The 19,546-nt window shown below is 52.9% G+C and overlaps 1 protein-coding gene across 4 annotated transcripts in view; it reads left to right on the forward strand.

Moving 5' to 3' along the window:
- SLC11A2 (solute carrier family 11 member 2) overlaps positions 1-19,546 on the forward strand; it is a 72,279-nt gene that overhangs the window by 10,820 nt on the left and 41,913 nt on the right. For 2 of the 4 annotated variants that reach the window (XM_074530985.1, XR_012577577.1), the window contains 4 exons: positions 2,330-2,416; positions 6,527-6,675; positions 13,030-13,155; positions 15,114-15,233. In XM_074530985.1, the coding sequence (XP_074387086.1) occupies positions 2,380-2,416; positions 6,527-6,675; positions 13,030-13,155; positions 15,114-15,233 (432 nt within the window). In that variant the 5' untranslated portion in view covers positions 2,330-2,379. Of the gene's footprint in view, positions 1-2,329; positions 2,417-3,220; positions 3,301-6,526; positions 6,676-8,354; positions 8,365-13,029; positions 13,156-15,113; positions 15,234-19,546 lie in introns of those variants that run through there. The other 2 variants (XM_074530986.1, XM_074530987.1) reach the window with 2 other exon arrangements.

The raw sequence follows: 19,546 nt of genomic DNA on the forward strand, positions 1-19,546 counted from the left end.
CCTCCCAGCCTGGGGCCGATACCGGGCTGGGCGCACAACGAACATTTCCCCAACATCTCCCTCCTCATCCTCCCGGGGCGCAGCTCTGGGTCACCTTTTGGAGAAAAATTGGCTTTTTGGTAAACTTTTCTGGGGTTTTTCTTGGGTTTTTTGGGTATTTTTTTAGGTTGTTTTTTATTATTATTTTTAATTTTTTTTGTTTATTTGGTTTATTTTTTTTTTGGTGTTGTTTTTATTTTGGTTTGGAGTTTTTTAAATGGAAGCTGTGAGGTTTGGTGCTTAGAAAAGAAGGAAAAGTTTGTGTGTGAGGGATCAGAGCTGGAGTTCATTTGAGTCCCTGGCTGGTGATTTCCTGTTGCATCCTCCCTGCACCAATATTCCTTTGTTTTTATGGAAATCTCCCTTTCCAATCTGATGGGGTTTGACAGAGGATTTGGTGCTTTGTTGGTCCTGGGGGTTTGAGCTCCTGGATCCTTCCCAGCCCCATTCCAGGTCCTGCCTCGTTCCTGCGTGGGTTTAATTTAAACCCATACATTAAAAATGTATTTATTTTAATGAAACCCCCGGTGCTGAAGGAGTTAAAGCTGCCCTTGAGCCACTTCCCGGTGCCGGGGCTGGGAGGGTTTGGGGTGCAGGGAAGGGCTGGGATGGGATTTGCACACCAGGGAAATTCCCCACTCGGTTCCTGGCTGGGCTTTCACAATCGGCCCGGCTGCCCCTGGACTCGGCGGGAATTCATTTCCTCCTTTTCTTTCTCTCGTTCTCTCTCTCTCTCTTTCTGTCTTCCTTTCCTTTCCTTCCTATTCTTTATTTTCCTTCTTTTCCTTCCTTCCTTTCTCTCTTTCTCCCTTTCTTTGCTTTTCTTTCTTTTCCTTCCTTCCCCTTCCTCCTCTCTCTTTCTCTTTCTTTCTCTCTCTCTCTTTCTCTCTTCCTTTCCTTTCTTTTCTTTCCTTTCTTTCTTTTTCTTTCTCCCTTTCTTTTCTTTGCCTTCCTTCCTCATTTTGTTTCTTTTCTTTTCTTTTCTTTTCTTTTCTTTTCTTTTCTTTTCTTTTCTTTTCTTTTCTTTTCTTTTCTTTTCTTTTCTTTTCTTTTCTTTTCTTTTCTTTTCTTTTCTTTTCTTTTCTTTTCTTTTCTTTTCTTTTCTTTTCTTTTCTTTTTCCTTCCTTCCTTTCTCCCTTTCTCCCTTTCTTTCTCTTTCTCCCTTTCTTTTCCTTCCACCCTCCTCTCTCTTTCTTTCTTTCTTTCTTTCTTTTCTTTCTTTCTTTCTTTCTTTCTTTCTTTCTTTCTTTCTTTCTTTCTTTCTTTCTTTCTTTCTTTCTTTCTTTCTTTCTTTCTTTCTTTCTTTCTTTCTTTCTTTCTTTCTTTCTTTTTCTTTCTCTCTTTCTCTCTCTCTCCCTTTCTTTTCCTTTCTTTCCCTTCCTTTCTCATTTCATCTCTCTTTCTTTCTCTCTTCCTCCTTTCCTTTCCTTTCCTTTCCTTTCCTTTCCTTTCCTTTCCTTTCCTTTCCTTTCCTTTCCTTTCCTTTCCTTTCCTTTCCTTTCCTTTCCTTTCCTTTCCTTTCCTTTCCTTTCCTTTCCTTTCCTTTCCTTTCCTTTCCTTTCCTTTCCTTTCCTTTCCTTTCCTTTCCTTTCCTTTCCTTTCCTTTCCTTTTTCCTTCCTTTCTTTCTCTATCTCCCTTGCTTTTCCTTCCTGCTTTCTTTCCTTCCTTCCTTTGGTTAACTGTCTTTTGTTATGAGGTCTTTTAAGGTTAAATTATTTAATTAAGGAATGATACTTAAATTATTTCCTTTTTGAACTAAATACTCTAAGTCTGCACTGTGGACTTTTTTTATTAATTACAAAATACTGCTTAAACTTAGGGAGAAGAAGGAAAAGAAGAACAATTTGTTTCTGCCTTAAAACTTTTCATATTTATTACTACACTTTAAATTTCTACTTTGTGATATTCCAGACTTTTAACTAGCTACATACTTGTGATCTTAGTGCTGTTCATTAATTTTGGAATTTCTCCACAGCCTCAGTGGGGTGTTTTTTGTGAGTCTGTGCCTTTCAGCACAGAAAGTTAAAAATTCTTAACACCTTAAAATTTTTCCTATTTATTACTATACTTTAAAACTCTAAACTCATAAGTTTTCTACTTTGTGATATTCCACACTTTTATCTGACTACACACTTGTGATCTTAGTGCTGTTCATTAATTTTGGAATTTCTCCACAGCCTCAGTGGGGTGTTTTTTGTGAGTCTCTGCCTTTCAGCACAGAGAGTGAGGAATTTTTGCCGTGCAGGTTTCTGACCCACCCTGACAGGATTTTCCCCTTTTTCTCCCCAGCCGATGTGTCCGGAGTGAAGCAGCTGCCAGAGCAGGGCAAGGCCTCCCCCATGGGCACCTCAGACATGGAGAGGAAAACGTCCTATGGTGAGGGGGCACGGGGGGCACCCCCTTTGCTCAGGCATCCCTGGGCTTTTGGGGTGCTGGGGCTGAACCCCCTCATCTTCCCTTCCCTTCCCTTCCCTTCCCTTCCCTTCCCTTCCCTTCCCTTCCCTTCCCTAACCTTCCCTAACCTTCCCTAACCTTCCCTAACCTTCCCTTCCCAAACCTTACCTTCCCTTCCCTAACCTTCCCAAACCTTCCCAAACCTTCCCTTCATCTCCCCCTTCCTTTTGGGGTGCTGGGGCTGAGCCCTCATCCCCCCCTTCCCTTTCTTTCAGCCATCCCTGGGTGTTTTGGGGTGTTCCCTTCAGCCCCATCGCTGCTTTTTGGGGTTCAGGGCTGAGCCACTGCAGCACCCTGAGCTCCCCCAGCCCAGCTGAACCAGCCCAGCCTGGGCAGGGATGTCCTGGGGGAGAGCTGGGACAGGAAACCCTGCACACCTGGGCAGCTCTGAGCACACCTGGGCAATTCCAGCACGCCTGGGCAGTTCTGACAGGATTCCCAGCACACCTGGGCAGTTCCCTGCACACCTGGGCAGCTCTGACAGGATTCCCAGCACACCTGGGCAGTTCCCTGCACACTTGGGCAGCTCCCAGCACACCTGGGCAGTTCTGACAGGGCTCCCTGCACACCTGGGCAGTTCCAGCAGGGTTTCCAGCACACCTGGGCAGTTCCCAGCACACCTGGGCAGTTCCCAGCAGGGCTCCCCTGTCCGAGGAGGCCCCGGCCGGGCGGGGGCGGGGGAGGAGGAGGAGGAGGAGCCGGGCCCCGGTGATGCAATGGCAGCTCTGCCCGGCCCGGCCCGGCCCTGGCCGGCTCAGAGCGCGGCGGCTGCGGAGGGGAGGGGATGGCACCGGGGGAGAAAGGCAGTGAGTGCGGCTCGGGGGGTGTGTGGGGCTCTGGGGGGCTGTGTGGGGTTTTATAGGACTGGGAGAGAGTGTGGGATTTGGAGAGAGTATAGGGTTGAGTATGGGATCGAGTGTGGGATTGTGAGGGACTGGGAGAGAGTGGGGGGCTGCGTGGGATTGTATAGGATTGGGAGTGAGTGTGGGATTGTGTGGGGCTGGGAGAGAATATGGGATCGAGTATGGGGTTAGGAGACAGTGTGGGATTGTGTGGGATTGGAAGAGAGTGTGGTGTTGTGTGGGGCTGGGAGAGAATATGGGATCAAGTATGGGATTAGGAGACAGTGTGGGATTGTGTGGGATTGTGAGGGATTGGGAGAGAGTGTGGGATTTGGAGAGAGTATGGGATCAAGTATGGGACTGGCATCGAGTATGGGATTGGGAGAGAATGTGGGGTCGAGTTTGGGACTGGGAGTGTGGGGTTGTGTGGGATTGGGAGAGAATGTGGGATTGTGTGTGGAGAGAGTGTGGGGTTTTATAGGATTGGGAGAGAGTGTGGGATTGAGAGTGAGTGTGGGATTTTGTGGGGTTGGGGGAGAGTATGGGATTGGGAGAGAGCGTGGAATTGTGTGGGGCTGTATGGGGTTGGGAGTGAGTGGAAGGTTGTGTGGGGTCGAGTATGGGATTGTGGGGGATTTGGAGAGAGTGTGGGGTTTTATGGGGTTGGGAGAGAGTGTGGGGCTGTGTGGGATTGGGAGAGAATGTGGGGTTGAGTATGGGACTGGGAGAGAGTGTGGGATTATGTGGGATTTGGGAGACAGTGTGGGATTGTAAAGGGTTGGGAGTGAGTGTGGGGTTGGGAGGGTGTGTGGGATTGGTGTGGGATAGTATAGGATTGGAAGAGATTGTGGGGTTGTTTAGGATTGGAAGAGACTGTGGGATTATGTGGAATTGTGTGAGATTGTATAGGATTGGGAGAGAATGTGGGGTCGAGTATGGACTGGGATCAAGTGTGGGATTGTGTGGGATTTGGAGAGAGGATGGGATTGTGTGGGGAGAGAGTGTGGGGTTGTATGGGGTTGGGAGAGATTGTGGGATTGTATAGGATTGGGAGAGAGTGTGGGGTTCTGTGGGGTTGTGAGGGACTGGGACAGAGCACAGGATGGAGATTTTGCTGCTGGTGTTGGAGCAGAAGGTGGGGATGTGGAAAATGGGGATGTGGGAATTGGGAACATGGGAATGTGGAAAATAGGAATATGGGAATTGGGGATGTGGGAATTGGGAATATGGGGATGTGGGAATATATTTTAATATATTTTAAATTTCCTGGAATAAATAAATAAATCTCAGCCTGGAACCAGGAGGGAGAGGGGATTCTGAGAGGTGCAGGGTGGGGTATTTTAATTCAATTACCCCTTTATCACTTAATTAGTGATCAATTAATTATCAGCTGTGCTGCCTTGTGGGGCTCCTGTGAGATCTCCTGTCCCTGCAGGGCTGCTCAAGGCTCCTGTCCCTCTGTGGACATTCAGGAACACAAAATCACAGAATGATTATTGGTTGATTGATATTGATTATTAATTATGATTGATTATTATTGATTTTGATTCTTGATTCTAATTATATAACACCAGCAGTGCTTTTATTGAGGAGCTCAGGGTGTCAGGGGTACAGACCCAAATCTGACCTGACACTTTGACCTGAACATGTTTTATATTCTATCATTACATAATTTAAATATTAATTGTTAAACTGACATTGTTCTATTGTATACATTGATTTCATCCAGGCAGGGATTTCTCATGATCCCCCTCAAACCCCTAACGTAGTTCCTCATGATTTTTTAAACAATTATATCTAATAATTACATGGTTTATCATACACTGATTACACAGGTGCAGTTTTATATTCTATCATTATATAATTCAAATATTAATTATTAAACTGACATTGTTTTGTAGACATTGATTTCATCCAAGCACAGATTTCTCATGATCCCCTCAAACCCCTGACATAGTTTCTCATGATTCCTCTTACATTGAACAATAATTATATCTAACAATTATATTATTTATCATACACTGATTACACAGGTGTAGTTTTATATTCTATCATTATATAATTTACCTATTAATGATTAAACTGACATTGTTCTGTTGTCGACATTGATTTCATCCAAGCAGAGATTTCTCATGGTCCCCCTCAAACCCCTAACACAGTTTCTCATTATTCTTTAAACAATAATTATATCTAATAATGATATTATTTATCATACACTGATTACACAGGTGTAGTTTTATATTCTATCATTATATAATTTACCTATTAATGATTGAACTGACATTGTTCTATTGTATCCAATGATTTCATCCAAGCACGGATTTCTTGTGATCCCCCTCAAACCCCTAACACAGTTTCTCATTATTCTTTAAACAATAATTATATCTAATAATATTATTTATCATATACTGATTACACAGGTGCAGATTTATATTCTATTCTATCAATCTATAATGTAAATATTAATTATTGAACTGACATTGTTCTATTGTATACATTGATTTCATCCAAGCACGGATTTCTCGTGATCCCACTCAAACCCCTAACATAATTTCTCATGATTCTGGTTATGGTTAAACAATAATTATATCTAATAATGATATTATTTATCATACACTGATTACGCAGGTGTAGTTTTATATTCTATCATTATATAATTTACCTATTAATGATTGAACTGACATTGTTCTGTTGTATCCAATGATTTCATCCAAGCACGGATTTCTCGTGATCCCCCTCAAACCCCTAACATAGTTTCTCATTATTCTGGTTATGATTAAACAATAATTATATCTAATAATGATATTATTTATCATATACTGATTACACAGGTGTAGTTTTATATTCTATCATTATATAATTTACCTATTAATGATTAAACTTGCATTGTTCTATTGTATCCAATGATTTCATCCAAGCACGGATTTCTTGTGATCCCCCTCAAACCCCTAACACAGTTTCTCACGATTCTTTAAACAATAATAATATTTACCAATTATTTATCACCAATATTAATTATTTATCAATAAATATTTATCATACACCGATGCAATTTCACCTGATCCAGCACCCACAAGGCCTGACATTCCCAGGGCTGAGCTTTACCATTCCCCAGGCTTTGCCAAGCCTGAATTCCTTTCTAACTGCCCAGATTTCTATGATTTTAAGCCCATTTTCTGTGTCCCTGCAGAGGATGTCTCTGGGGAGCCCGGGGGGCTCGGGGGGGTGCTCAGCACCATCTCCAGCAGCAGGAGCCCCCTGCAGCCCCCCGAGGCTGAGGATGAGGAGCCCTTCAGCACCTACTTCGACAGCAAGATTCCCATCCCTGAGGATGAGACGGTGAGTGGGGAAAACTGCTGGAAAAATCAGTCCCAGACCCCCCTGAGTCACTGCCAGGCCCCAGTTCCCCTCCAGCCTGCACTGGGAGTGACTGGGAGGGGTCTGCTGTGGTTTGGGGGGTGCTAGGGATGGATCCCAGGGATTTGGATCCTGCTTGGAGCAGCCAAAGAGCAGGAAAAGGCCTGGGCAGAGTGGGGAGCTCGTCATGGGATGTCCCATCCCTGTGGGGACATGGGGGGTGTCCCATCCCTGTGGGGACATTGGGGTGTCCCATCCCTGTGGGGACATTTGGGATCTCCCAGATCTGCCATCCCTGTGACTTTGGGGACATTGGCATGTCCCATCCCTGTGGGGACATTGGGGATCTCCCATCCCTGTGCTCCTGGGGGGTCTCAGGCTCTCCTGGTGCCCCCCTGGTTTGGGCAGCACAAGGAGGGAGCAGGGGGACGTTGGCATTTCCCAATGTTGGCATTTCCCAATGTTGGAATTTCCCAGTCAGGAATAAAATCTGGGATTTCAGCTCCTGCCAGCTCAGCAATGATGAAAAATCACAAGAAATTATGAGGAGACAGTTTTTGGGTCAAAACCTGGTTGAGGTTGGGTCATTTCCTGCTGGAAAATCGGCCTCAGAGCCCCCTGAGTCACTGCCAGGGCTCCAGTTCCCCTCCAGCCTGTACTGGGAGTGACTGGGAGGGGTCTGCCATGGTTTGGGGGGTGTTAATGATGGATCCCAGGGATTTGGATCCTGCTTGGAGCAGCCAAAGAGCAGGAAGAGGCCTGGGCATGGTGGGGGGCTCGTCATGGGATCTCCCATCCCTGAGGGGACATTGGGATGTCCCATCCCTGTGGGGACATGGGGGGGTGTCCCATCCCTGTGGCTTTGGGGATATTTTGGATCTCCCAGATCTCCCATCCTTGTGACTTTGGGGACATTGGGGATCTCCCATCTCTGTGGGGACATTCGGGATCTCCCAGATCTGCCATCCCTATGACTTTGGGGACATTGGGATGTCCCGTCCCTGTGGGGACATTTGGGATCTCCCAAATGTGCCATCCCTGTGACTTTGGGGACATTGGGATGTCCCATCCCTGTGGGGACATGGGGGGTGTCCCATCCCTGTGGGGACATTTGGGATCTCCCAGATCTGCCATCCCTGTGACTTTGGGGACATTGGGATGTCCCATCCCTGTGGGGACATTGGGATCTCCCATCCCTGTGCTCCTGGGAGGTTTCAGGCTCTCCTGGTGCCCCCCTGGTTTGGGCAGCACAAGGAGGGAGCAGGGGCATGTTGGCATTTCCCAAGGTTGGCATTTCCCAATGTTGGCATTTCCCAGTCAGGAGTAAAATCTGGGATTTCAGCTCCTGCCAGCTCAGCAATGATGAAAAATCACAAGGAATTGTGAGGAGACAGTTTTTGGGTCCAAACCTGGTTTTGGTTTGGGTCATTTCCTACTGGAAAAATCAGCCCCAGACACCCCTGAGTCACTGCCAGGGCCCAGTTCCCCTCCAGCCTGCACTGGGAACCACTGGGAGGGGTCTGCTGTGGTTTGGGGATGTTAATGATGGATCCTAGAGATTTGGATCCTGCTTGGAGCAGCCAAAGAGCAGGAAGAGGCCTGGGCATGGTGGGGGGCTCAGGGGGTGCTCAGCACCATCCCCAGCAGCAGGAACCCCCTGAGGATGAGACGGTGAGTGGGGAAAAACTGCTGGAAAAATCAGCCCCAGACATCCCTGAGTCACTGCCAGGCCCCAGTTCCCCTCCAGCCTGTACTGGGAGTGACTGGGAGGGGTCTGCCGTGGTTTGGGGGGTGTTAGGGATGGATCCCAGGGATTTGGATCCTGCTTGGTGCAGCCAAAGAGCAGGAAGAGGCCTGGGCATGGTGGGGGGCTCGTCATGGGATGTCCCATCCCTGTGGGGACATTTGGGATCTCCCAGATCTGCCATCCCTGTGACTTTGGGGACATTGGGATCTCCCATCCCTGTGGGGACATTGGGATCTCCCATCCCTGTGCTCCTGGGGGGTTTCAGGCTCTCCTGGTGCCCCCCTGGTTTGGGCAGCACAGGGAGGCAGCAGGGGCATGTTGGCATTTCCCAAGGTTGGCATTTCCCAATGTTGGAATTTCCCAGTCAGGAGTAAAATCTGGGATTTCAGCTCCTGCCAGCTCAGCAATGATGAAAAATCACAAGGAATTGTGAGGAGACAGTTTTTAGGTCAAAACCTGGTTTTGGTTTGGGTCATTTCCTACTGGAAAAATCAGCCTCAGAGCCCCCTGAGTCACTGCCAGGCCCCAGTTCCCCTCCAGCCTGCACTGGGAGTGACTGGGAGGGGTCTGCTGTGGTTTGGGGGGTGTTAGTGATGGATCCCAGGGATTTGGATCCTGCTTGGAGCAGCCAAAGAGCAGGAAGAGGCCTGGGCATGGTGGGGGGCTCGTCATGGGATGTCCCATCCCTGTGGGGACATTTGGGATCTCCCAGATCTGCCATCCCTGTGACTTTGAGGACATTTGGGATCTCCCATCCCTGTGCTCCTGGGGGGTTTCAGGCTCTCCTGGTGCCCCCCTGGTTTGGGCAGCACAAGGAAGGGAGCCAAGGGATGTTGGCATTTCCCAATGTTGGCATTTCCCAATGTTGGCATTTCCCAAGGTTGGCATTTCCCAGTCAGGAATAAAATCTGGGATTTCAGCTCCTGCCAGCACAGAAATGATGAAAAATCACAAGGAATTGTGAGGAGACAGTTTTTAGGTCAAAACCTGGTTTATGTTTGGGTCATTTCCTACTGGAAAAATCGGCCTCAGAGCCCCCTGAGTCACTGCCAGGGCTCCAGTTCCCCTCCAGCCTGTACTGGGAGAGACTGGGAGGGGTCTGCTGTGGTTTGGGGGATGTTAATGATGGATCCCAGGGATTTGGATCCTGCTTGGAGCAGCCAAAGAGCAGGAAAAGGCCTGGGCATGGTGGGGGGCTCGTCATAGGATGTCCCATCCCTGTGGGGACATTGGGATCTCCCATCCCTGCGGGAACATTGGGGATCTCCCATCCCTGTGGGGACATTGGGATCTCCCATCCCTGTGGGGACATTGGGATCTCCCATCCCTGAGGGGACATTGGGATGTCCCATCCCTGTGGGGACATGGGGGGTGTCCCATTCCTGTGGGGACATTGGGGTGTCCCATCCCTGTGGGAACATTTGGGATCTCCCAGATCTGCCATCCCTGTGACTTTGGGGACATTGGGATCTCCCATCCCTGTGGGGACATTGGGGATCTCCCATCCCTGTGCTCCTGGGGGGTTTCAGGCTCTCCTGGTGCCCCCCTGGTTTGGGCAGCACAAGGAGGGAGCAGGGGCATGTTGGCATTTCCCAGTGTTGGCATTTCCCAATGTTGGCATTTCCCAATGTTGGCATTTCCCAGTCAGGAATAAAATCTGGGATTTCAGCTCCTGCCAGCTCAGCAATGATGAAAAATCACAAGAAATTATGAGGAAACTGGTTTTGGGCCCAAACCTGGTTGAGGTTGGGTCATTTCCTGCTGGAAAATTGGCCTCAAAGCCCCCTGAGTCACTGCCAGGCCCCAGTTCCCTTCCAGCCTGTACTGGGAGTGACTGGGACGGGGGGAGGGCTGTGCCGTGCTTTGGGGGATTTGTGAGGCCCCAGGTGTGTTAATGATCGATCCCAGGGGATTTGGAGCAGCCAGAGGGCAGAGAAGGGCCTTGGCTGGGCTCAGGGAGGGACCCTGAGGGGCCTTTGTGTCCCTTATCAGGGAGGGGGAGCTGTGGCTGCCCTCGTGACACTGCCCCCCATCCCCATTGTCCCCTCTGTCCCCTGGCCACCAGTGCCCCCTGCCCTTGGGGAGGGTCCTGCCTCCCCCTGGGCTCCCATGGGCGCCACCTTGGCTGGCCCAGAGCCCGGGGACAGCTCACACTGGGCCCAGCAATCCCAGCTTTGGGCTGGGCTCAGGATCAGGCCGGTTTTGGGATCAGGCTGGGTTTAGGGTCGGGCTGGGTTTGGGATCAGGCTGGGTTTAGGGTCGGGCCGGGTTTGGGATCAGGCTGGGTTTGGGATCAGGCTGGGTTTAGGGTCGGGCCGGGTTTGGGATCGGGCCGGGTTTGGGATCGGGCCGGGTTTGGGGTCGGGCCGGGTTTAGGGTCGGGCCGGGTTTAGGGTCAGGCCGGATTTAGGGTCAGGCTGGGTGTGGGGTCAGGCTGGGTTTGGGATCAGGCTGGGTTTAGGGTCAGGCTGGGTTTGGGGTCAGGCTGGGTTTGGGATCAGGCTGGGTTTAGGGTCAGGCTGGGTTTGGGGTCAGGTTGGGTTTGGGAGCAGGCTGGGTTTAGGGTCAGGCTGGGTTTGGGATCAGGCCGGGTTTGGGATCAGGCCGGGTTTGGGATCAGGCTGGGTTTAGGGTCAGGCTGGGTTTGGGATCGGGCTGGGTTTGGGATCGGGCTGGGTTTAGGGTCAGGCTGGTTTGGGATCAGGCTGGGTTTAGGGTCAGGCTGGGTTTGGGATCAGGCTGGGTTTAGGATAGGGCTGGGTTTGGGAGCAGGCTGGGTTTAGGGTCAGGCTGGGTTTGGGATCAGGCCGGGTTTGGGATCAGGCCGGGTTTGGGATCAGGCTGGGTTTAGGGTCAGGCTGGGTTTGGGATCGGGCTGGGTTTGGGATCAGGCTGGGTTTAGGGTCAGGCTGGGTTTGGGATCAGGCCGGGTTTGGGGTCGGGCCGGGTTTAGGGTCAGGCTGGGTTTGGGATCAGGCTGGGTTTAGGGTCGGGCCGGGTTTAGGATCGGGCTGGGTTTGGGATCAGGCCGGGTTTAGGGTCAGGCTGGTTTGGGATCAGGCCGGGTTTAGGGTCAGACTGGGCTCAGGAACAGGCTGGGTTTGGGATCAGGCCGGGTTTAGGGTCAGGCTGGGTTTAGGGTCAGGCTGGGTTTGGGATCAGGCTGGGTTTGGGATCAGGCTGGGTTTAGGGTCAGGCCGGGTTTAGGGTCAGGCTGGGTTTAGGGTGAGATCAGGGCCTGGTTTGCTTTCACAGCCCTGCAGTTTGGGGTGGGTTTAGGGTCGGGCTGGGTTTGGGAGCGGGCTGGGTTTAGGGTCAGGCTGGGTTTAGGGTCAGGCCAGGTTTAGGGTGAGATCAGGGCCGGGTTTGCTTTCACAGCCCTGCAGTTTGGGGTGGGTTTAGGATCAGGCTGAGCTGGGGTGACAGCAATGAGCCTTTTGTTGAGAGTGACCAAACTGTCCTTTGTCACTTTAAAAAGGAAATAACCCCAGAAGCAAAAACCTCTTGCCCTAACTCAGTTTTTCCTCTAGAAGGAGATTTGTTATTTTGCCTTTTAATAAAACTTTTTTATTTCTAACACTACCACAAAAGCCATTGTGCTGATTTTATGCCTTCAAAGGTAGCTGAGCTATCTTGGGTGTACAAATCTCCAAGAGCTGATGAGACCTGGCTCGAGGAGACCCTTACAGCAGTGGAATTTGGCTTTTTTTCCATCTTGCCCAAACTCAGTTTTTCTCTATAAACAGTTTTGTTATTTTGCCTTTTATTAAAACCTTTTTGTTTCCAACACCACCACAGAAGGCACCCAGCTGATTTTATGCCATCTAAGGTAGCTGAGCTACCTTGGGTGTGAAATAGATCTCAAAAGCTTAAGAGACCAGGCTTGAAGGGATCCGTACATCAGTGGAGTTCATTTTTTCCCCTCTTGCACCTAGCTCAGGTTTTCTCTATAAGGAGATTTGTCATTTTGCCTTTATTTATTTATTTTATTTTTTTTGTTTCCAACACCACCACTGCTGATTTTATCCATCTGAAGTAGCTGAGCTATCTTGGGTGTGATATAAATCTCCAAAATCTTATGAGACCTGGCTGGAGGAGACCCTTACATCAGTGGAGTTTGGGTTTTTTTCCATCTTGCCCAAACTCAGTTTTTCTCTAGAAACAGTTTTGTTATTTTGCCTTTTATTAAAACCTTTTTGTTTCCAACGCCACCACAGAAGCCACCCAGCTGATTTTATGCCTTCTTAGGTAGTTAAGCTCTCTCAAATGTGATATAAATCTCAAAAATCTTATGAGACCTGGCTGGAGGAGACCCTTACAGCAGTGGAGTTTGGGTTTTTTTCCATCTTGCCCAAACTCAGTTTTTCTCTATAAACAGTTTTGTTATATTTCCTTTTATTAAAACCTTTTTGTTTCCAACACCACCACAGAAGCCACCCAGCTGATTTTGTGCCATCTAAGGTAGCTGAGCTACCTTGGGTGTGAAATAAATCCCCAAGATCTTATGAGACCTGGGCTCAGGGAGACTCCTGTTGGGTGTCAGTGAGGGAATTAATTAATTAAGGGGTTAATTGGTGTCCCTCCTGCAGCATTCCTGCTTCAGCTTCCGCAAGCTGTGGGCGTTCACGGGCCCGGGGTTCCTGATGAGCATCGCGTACCTGGACCCCGGGAACATCGAGTCCGACCTGCAGTCGGGGGCTGTGGCCGGCTTCAAGGTGGGCAGGGACCCCCAAATGTCCCCAGCAATGTCACTGGGGGGCTGGGGGCGCCCAGAGAGTGGGGGGTCATCCCTGGGGCTGGGGGGACAGTGGGGATGTCCCATTGGGGATCTCCATTCCTGTGGCTGTGGGGATATTTGGGATGTCCCATTGGGGATGTCCCATTGGGGACGTCCCATCCCTGTGGGGACATTGGGGATGTCCCTTTTGGGATGTCCCATCCCTCGGGCTATGGGGACATTGGGGATGTCCCATTGGGGATGTCCCATCCCTGTGGGCACATTGGGGATGTGGCTGTGGGGACATTGGGGATGTCCCTTTTGGGATGTCCCTTTTGGAATGTCCCATCCCTGTGGGGACAGTGGGGATATTTGGGATGTCCCATTGGGGATGTCCCATCCCTGGGGCTGGGGGGACATTGGGGATGTCCCTTTTGGGATGTCCCATCCCTGGGGCTGTGGGGATATTTGGGATGTCCCATTGGGGATGTCCTATCCCTGTGGCTGTGGGGACATTGGGGATGTGGCTGTGGGGACATTTGGGATCTCCCATTGGGGATGTCCCATCCCTGTGGCTGTGGGGATATTTGGGATGTCCCATTTGGCATGTCTCTTTTGGGATGTCCCATCCCTGGGGCTGGGGGGACAGTGGGGATGTCCCATTTGGGATGTCCCATCCCTGTGGGGACATTGGGGATGTGGCTGTGGGTGCATTTGGGATCTCCCATTTGGGACGTCCCATCCCTGTGGCTGTGGGGACATTGGGGATGTCCCTTTTGGGATGTCCCATTTGGGATGTCCCTTTTGTGATATCCCATCCCTGTGGCTGTGGGGACATTGGGGATGTCCCTTTTGGGATGTCCCATTTGGGATGTCCCATCCCTGTAGGGACATTGGGGGTCTCCCATCCCTATGGTTGTGGGGACATTTGGCATGTCCCATGTGCACTGGGAAGGGGGTGTGGGGACATTGGGGATGTCCCATTTGGGATGCCACATTCCTGTGGTCGTGGGGACATTTGGGATGTCCCATCCCTATGCTCTGGGAAGGGCTGTGGGGAAAATGTCCCATCCCTGGGGTTGAGGGGACATTTGAGATCTCCCATTTGAGATCTCCCATTTGGGATGTCCCATCCCTGTAGGGACATTTGGGATGTCCCATGTGCACTGTGAAAGGGCTGTGGGGACATTGGGGATGTCACATTCCCGTGGCTGTGGGGACATTTGGGATGTCACATTCCCGTGACTGTGGGGACATTTGGGATGTCCCATTTGGGATGTCCCGTCCCTGTGTGTGGGGACATTTGGGATGTCCCTGTGTCTGGGGACACTGGGGCTGTCCCCGAGAGGAGGGGGAGCAGGATCCTGGCCTGGTGTCCCTTTGGATCCTCCCCACTCCAGCTCTGGGGTCAGAACTGCTCAAAATCCTCAGCACTGGGGGTTTGGAGCAGCCCAGCACGGTGGGGTCTGGGGGCACTGGGGCTGCTGTGTCCCCTGTGTGTGTCCCTGTGTCCCCTCACCCACTGATGTCCCCTGTGTGGGTCCCTCTGTCCCCCCACACACTGATGTCCCCCTGTGTCCTTGTGTGTGTCCCTGTGTCCCCCCACCCACTGATGTCCCCCCATGCACTGATGTCCCCTGTGTCCCCATGTGTGTCCCCCCACACTGATGTCCCCCTGTCCCCTGTGTGTCCCCCCACACTGATGTCCCCTGTGTCCCTGTGTGTCCCCCCACACTGATGTCCTCCTGTGTGTGTCCCTGTGTCCCCCCACACTGATGTCCTCCTGTCCCGTGTCCCCATGTGTCCTTGTGTCCCCCCACACTGATGTCCCCCTGTCCCCCGTGTGTCCCCGTGTGTCCCCCCCCACACTGATGTCCCCTGTGTGTGTCCCTGGGTCCCCCCACACTGATGTCCCCCTGTCCCCCCCCCCACACTGATGTCCCCGTGTGTCCCCAGCTGCTGTGGGTGCTGCTGCTGGCCACCATCATCGGGCTGCTGCTGCAGCGGCTGGCAGCCAGGCTGGGCGTGGTGACAGGGCTGCACCTGGCCGAGGTGTGCCACCGCCAGTACCACAAGGTGGGTGCCAGGGGCATGGGGAGGGGGCTGGGACACTGCCCTGGGTGCTCAGGGGGCTGGGATGGGGGGGTGACACTGCCCTGGGTCCTCATGGGGGTGGGTGACACTGCCCTGGGTCCTCAGGAGGGGTGGGTGACACTGCCCCAGGTTCTTGGGGGCTAGGGTGGATGAGGGACACTGCCCCAGGTTCTCAGGGTGGGTACATGTCACTCCCCCAGGTCCTTGTGGGAGTGTGGGATGGGTGGGTGACACTGCCCCAGGTCCTCAGGGTGGGTGGGTGACACTCCCCCAGGTTCTTGGGGGGCTAGGGTGGATGAAGGACACTGCTCCAGGTTCTCAGGGTGGGTGGGTGACACTGCCCTAGGTCCTCAGGGTGGGTGGGTGACACTCCCCCAGGTCCTCAGGGGGGTGTGGGGTGGGTGAGCAATCCTCCCCCAGGTCCTTGGGGTTGGTGGGTGTCACTCCCCAAGGTCCTTTGGGGTGCTGGGTAGGTTTTATGACACTCCCCCCAATCCTCAGGATGGGTGGGTGACACTTCCCAGGGTCCTTAGGGGGGCTGGGATGGGGGGGTGTCACTCCCCAGGGTCCTCAGGGGGTGTGGGGTGGGTGGGTGACACTGCCCCAGTGTCTTTAGGGGGGTTTGGCTGGGTGGGTGACACTGTCTCCGATCCCCAGGAGGGGTGGGTGACACTGCCCAAGGTCCTCAGGGTGGGTGGGTGACACCACACCAGGTATTTAGGGGTGCCACGGGGGGCTGGGGTCAGTCCTGGGGGATTGGGGAAGATGGGGGTGGGGGGCAGAAGGCAGGGGACCCCCCAGTGTCCCTGGTGGTGCCAGGGCATCCCTGAGGCCCATGGGATGGCCAATCCCTGTGCGCTGGGAAGGGCTGTGGGGACATTTGGGACATCCCAGCCCTCTGACTGTGAGGACATTTGGGATGTCCTGTTTGGGATGCCCATCTCTCTGTCTGGGGACATTGGGATGGCATCCCTCTGTCTGGGGACATTGGGATGCCATCCCTGTGGCTGTGGGGACATTTGGGGGTGTCCCATCCCTGTGGCTGTGGGACATTTGGGATCTCCCACATCTCCCATCTCCGTGGCTGTGGGGACATTTTGGATGCCATCTCTGTCTCTTTGGGGACAATGGGATGCCATCCCTGTGGCTGTGGGGACATTTGGGGGTGTCCCATTTGGGATGTCCCATCCCTATGTCCATGGGGACATTTGGGTGTCCCATCCCTGTGACTGTGGGGACATTTGGGATCTCCCATCTCTGTTTCTGTGGGGACATTTGGGATGTCCCATTTGGAGTGCCATCCCTGTGTCTGGGAACCTTTGGGGTGCCATCCCTGTCTCTTAGGGGACACTGGGTGTCCCATCCCTGTGTCTCTGGGGACATTTCGGATGCCATCCCTGTGTCTGGGGGCATTTTGGATGCCATCCCTGTCTCTTAGGGGACACTGGGTGTCCCATCCCTGTGTCTGGGGATATTTTGGATGCCATCCCTGTCTCTGTGGGGACATTTGGGTGTCCCATCCCTGTGTCTCTGGGGACATTTTGGATGCCATCCCTGTCTCTGTGGGGACATTTGGGTGTCCCATCCCTGCTCCCTTGGGTGTTCCCAGCCCGGCAGTGTCCCTGCCCTGCCCTGGAATGTCTCCCCACGCTCACTCCCGGTTTCCCCACAGCTGCAGCTCCCACATTTCCCTCTGCCAGCTGGGCAGGGGCTGGGCTGGTCCCGGTGCCCTGGATCCTCCTGGCATTGCCACAGGAGCTGGGCTGGGTGCCCTGGATCCGCCTGGCATTGCCACAGGAGCTGGTCCTAGTGCCCTGGCATTGCCACAGGGGCTGGAAAGGCCCTGGATCCTCCTGGCATTGCCACAGGAGCTGGGCTGGCCCTGGATCCTCCTGGCATTGCCACAGGAGCTGGGATGGCCCTGGATCCTCCTGGCATTGCCACAGGAGCTGGGATGGCCCTGGATCCTCCTGGCATTGCCACAGGAGCTGGGATGGCCCTGGATCCTCCTGGCAGTGCCACAGGAGCTGGAATGGCCCTGGATCTGCCTGGCATTGCCACAGGAGCTGGGCTGGGTGCCCTGGATCCTCCTGGCATTGCCACAGGAGCTGGTCCCAGTGCCCTGGCATTGCCACAGGAGCTGGGATGGCCCTGGATCCGCCTGGCATTGCCACAGGAGCTGGTCCCAGTGCCCTGGCATTGCCACAGGAGCTGGAATGGCCCTGGATCCTCCTGGCATTGCCACAGGAGCTGGGAAGGCCCTGGATCCTCCTGGCATTGCCACAGGAGCTGGAATGGCCCTGGTGCCCTGGCATTGCCACAGGAGCTGGGATGGCCCTGGATCCTCCTGGCATTGCCACAGGAGCTGGGATGGCCCTGGATCCTCCTGGCATTGCCACAGGAGCTGGGATGGCCCTGGATCCTCCTGGCAGTGCCACAGGAGCTGGAATGGCCCTGGATCTGCCTGGCATTGCCACAGGAGCTGGGCTGGGTGCCCTGGATCCTCCTGGCATTGCCACAGGAGCTGGTCCCAGTGCCCTGGCATTGCCACAGGAGCTGGGATGGCCCTGGATCCGCCTGGCATTGCCACAGGAGCTGGGATGGCCCTGGATCTGCCTGGCATTCCCACAGGAGCTGGGCTGGCCCTGGATCCTCCTGGCATTGCCACAGGAGCTGGTCCCAGTGCCCTGGCATTGCCACAGGAGCTGGGATGGCCCTGGATCCGCCTGGCATTGCCACAGGAGCTGGTCCCAGTGCCCTGGCATTGCCACAGGAGCTGGAATGGCCCTGGATCCTCCTGGCATTGCCACAGGAGCTGGGAAGGCCCTGGATCCTCCTGGCATTGCCACAGGAGCTGGAATGGCCCTGGTGCCCTGGCATTCCCACAGGAGCTGGGATGGCCCTGGATCCTCCTGGCATTGCCACAGGAGCTGGGATGGCCCTGGATCCTCCTGGCATTGCCACAGGAGCTGGAATGGCCCTGGATCCTCCTGGCATTGCCACAGGAGCTGGTCCCAGTGCCCTGGCAGTGCCACAGGAGCTGGGCTGGGTGCCCTGGATCCGCCTGGCATTGCCACAAGAGCTGGTCCCAGTGCCCTGGCATTGCCACAGGAGCTGGTCCCAGTGCCCTGGCATTCCCACAGGAGCTGGGATGGTCCTGGATCTTCCTGGCATTGCCACAGGAGCTGGGCTGGGTGCCCTGGCATTCCCACAGGAGCTGGGCTGGGTGCCCTGGCATTGCCACAGGAGCTGGTCCCAGTGCCCTGGCATTGCCACAGGAGCTGGTCCCAGTGCCCTGACATTGCCACAGGAGCTGGGCTGGGTGCCCTGGCATTGCCACAGGAGCTGGGCTGGGTGCCCTGGCATTGCCCAGGACAGGCTGGCACCTCCCAGCTGCGGTTTCAGCTCCTCAGCAGCCCCGAGTGCCTCCGACCCCAGGGCAGGGCGGTGACCCCGTTCCTGCCCACGGGGTTACCACAGGCTGATGTTTGTCCCTGCTTTTCCCTGGCATTTCCCTGTTTTTTTCTGGTTTTCCCTGGTTTTAGCCCATTTTCCCCCATTTCTCCCTGTTTTTCCCTATTTTTTTCAAATTTTCCCTGGTTTTTCCCCTCCCCCCCCGATTTTTCCCTTCATTTTTTCCCCTTTTCCCCCCCATTTCCCCCCTTCCCCCCTTTTTTTTTCCTCCTTTTTTCCCCATTTTTTCCTGTATTTTCCCATTTTTCCCATTTCCATGTCCCTGGTTTTTATCCCCTCAATTCCCTCGGATCATCCTGTGGCTGATGGTGGAGCTGGCCATCATCAGCTTTGCCCCATTTTCTTCCCGTTTTTTCCCATTTTTTCCCTTGTTTTTTACCCGTTTTTTCCCCCATTTTTTCCCATTTTCCCCCCCATTTTTTTCCTGTATTTTCCCATTTTTCCCCATTTCCGTGTCCCTGTTTTTGTCCCCCCAGGTGCCCCGGATCATCCTGTGGCTGATGGTGGAGCTGCCCATCATTGGCTTTTCCCCATTTTCTTCGCATTTTTTCCCTTGTTTTTTACGCATTTCTTACCCGTTTTTTACTCATTTTTTTTCCCCATTTTTCCCATATTTTGCCCCATTTCTCCCTGTTTTTCCCCATTTCCATGTCCCTGGTTTTTGTCCCCCCCAGGTGCCCCGGATCATCCTGTGGCTCATGGTGGAGTTGGCCATCATTGACTTTTCCCTATTTTCTTCCCATTTTTCCCATTTTTTCCCTTGTTTTTTACCCATTTCTTACCCGTTTTTTACCCGGTTTTTTCCCCATTTTTTTCCTGTA

Source organism: Zonotrichia albicollis, chromosome 33 (assembly GCF_047830755.1).
Source record: "Zonotrichia albicollis isolate bZonAlb1 chromosome 33, bZonAlb1.hap1, whole genome shotgun sequence".
Taxonomy (NCBI): Eukaryota; Metazoa; Chordata; class Aves; order Passeriformes; family Passerellidae; genus Zonotrichia; species Zonotrichia albicollis.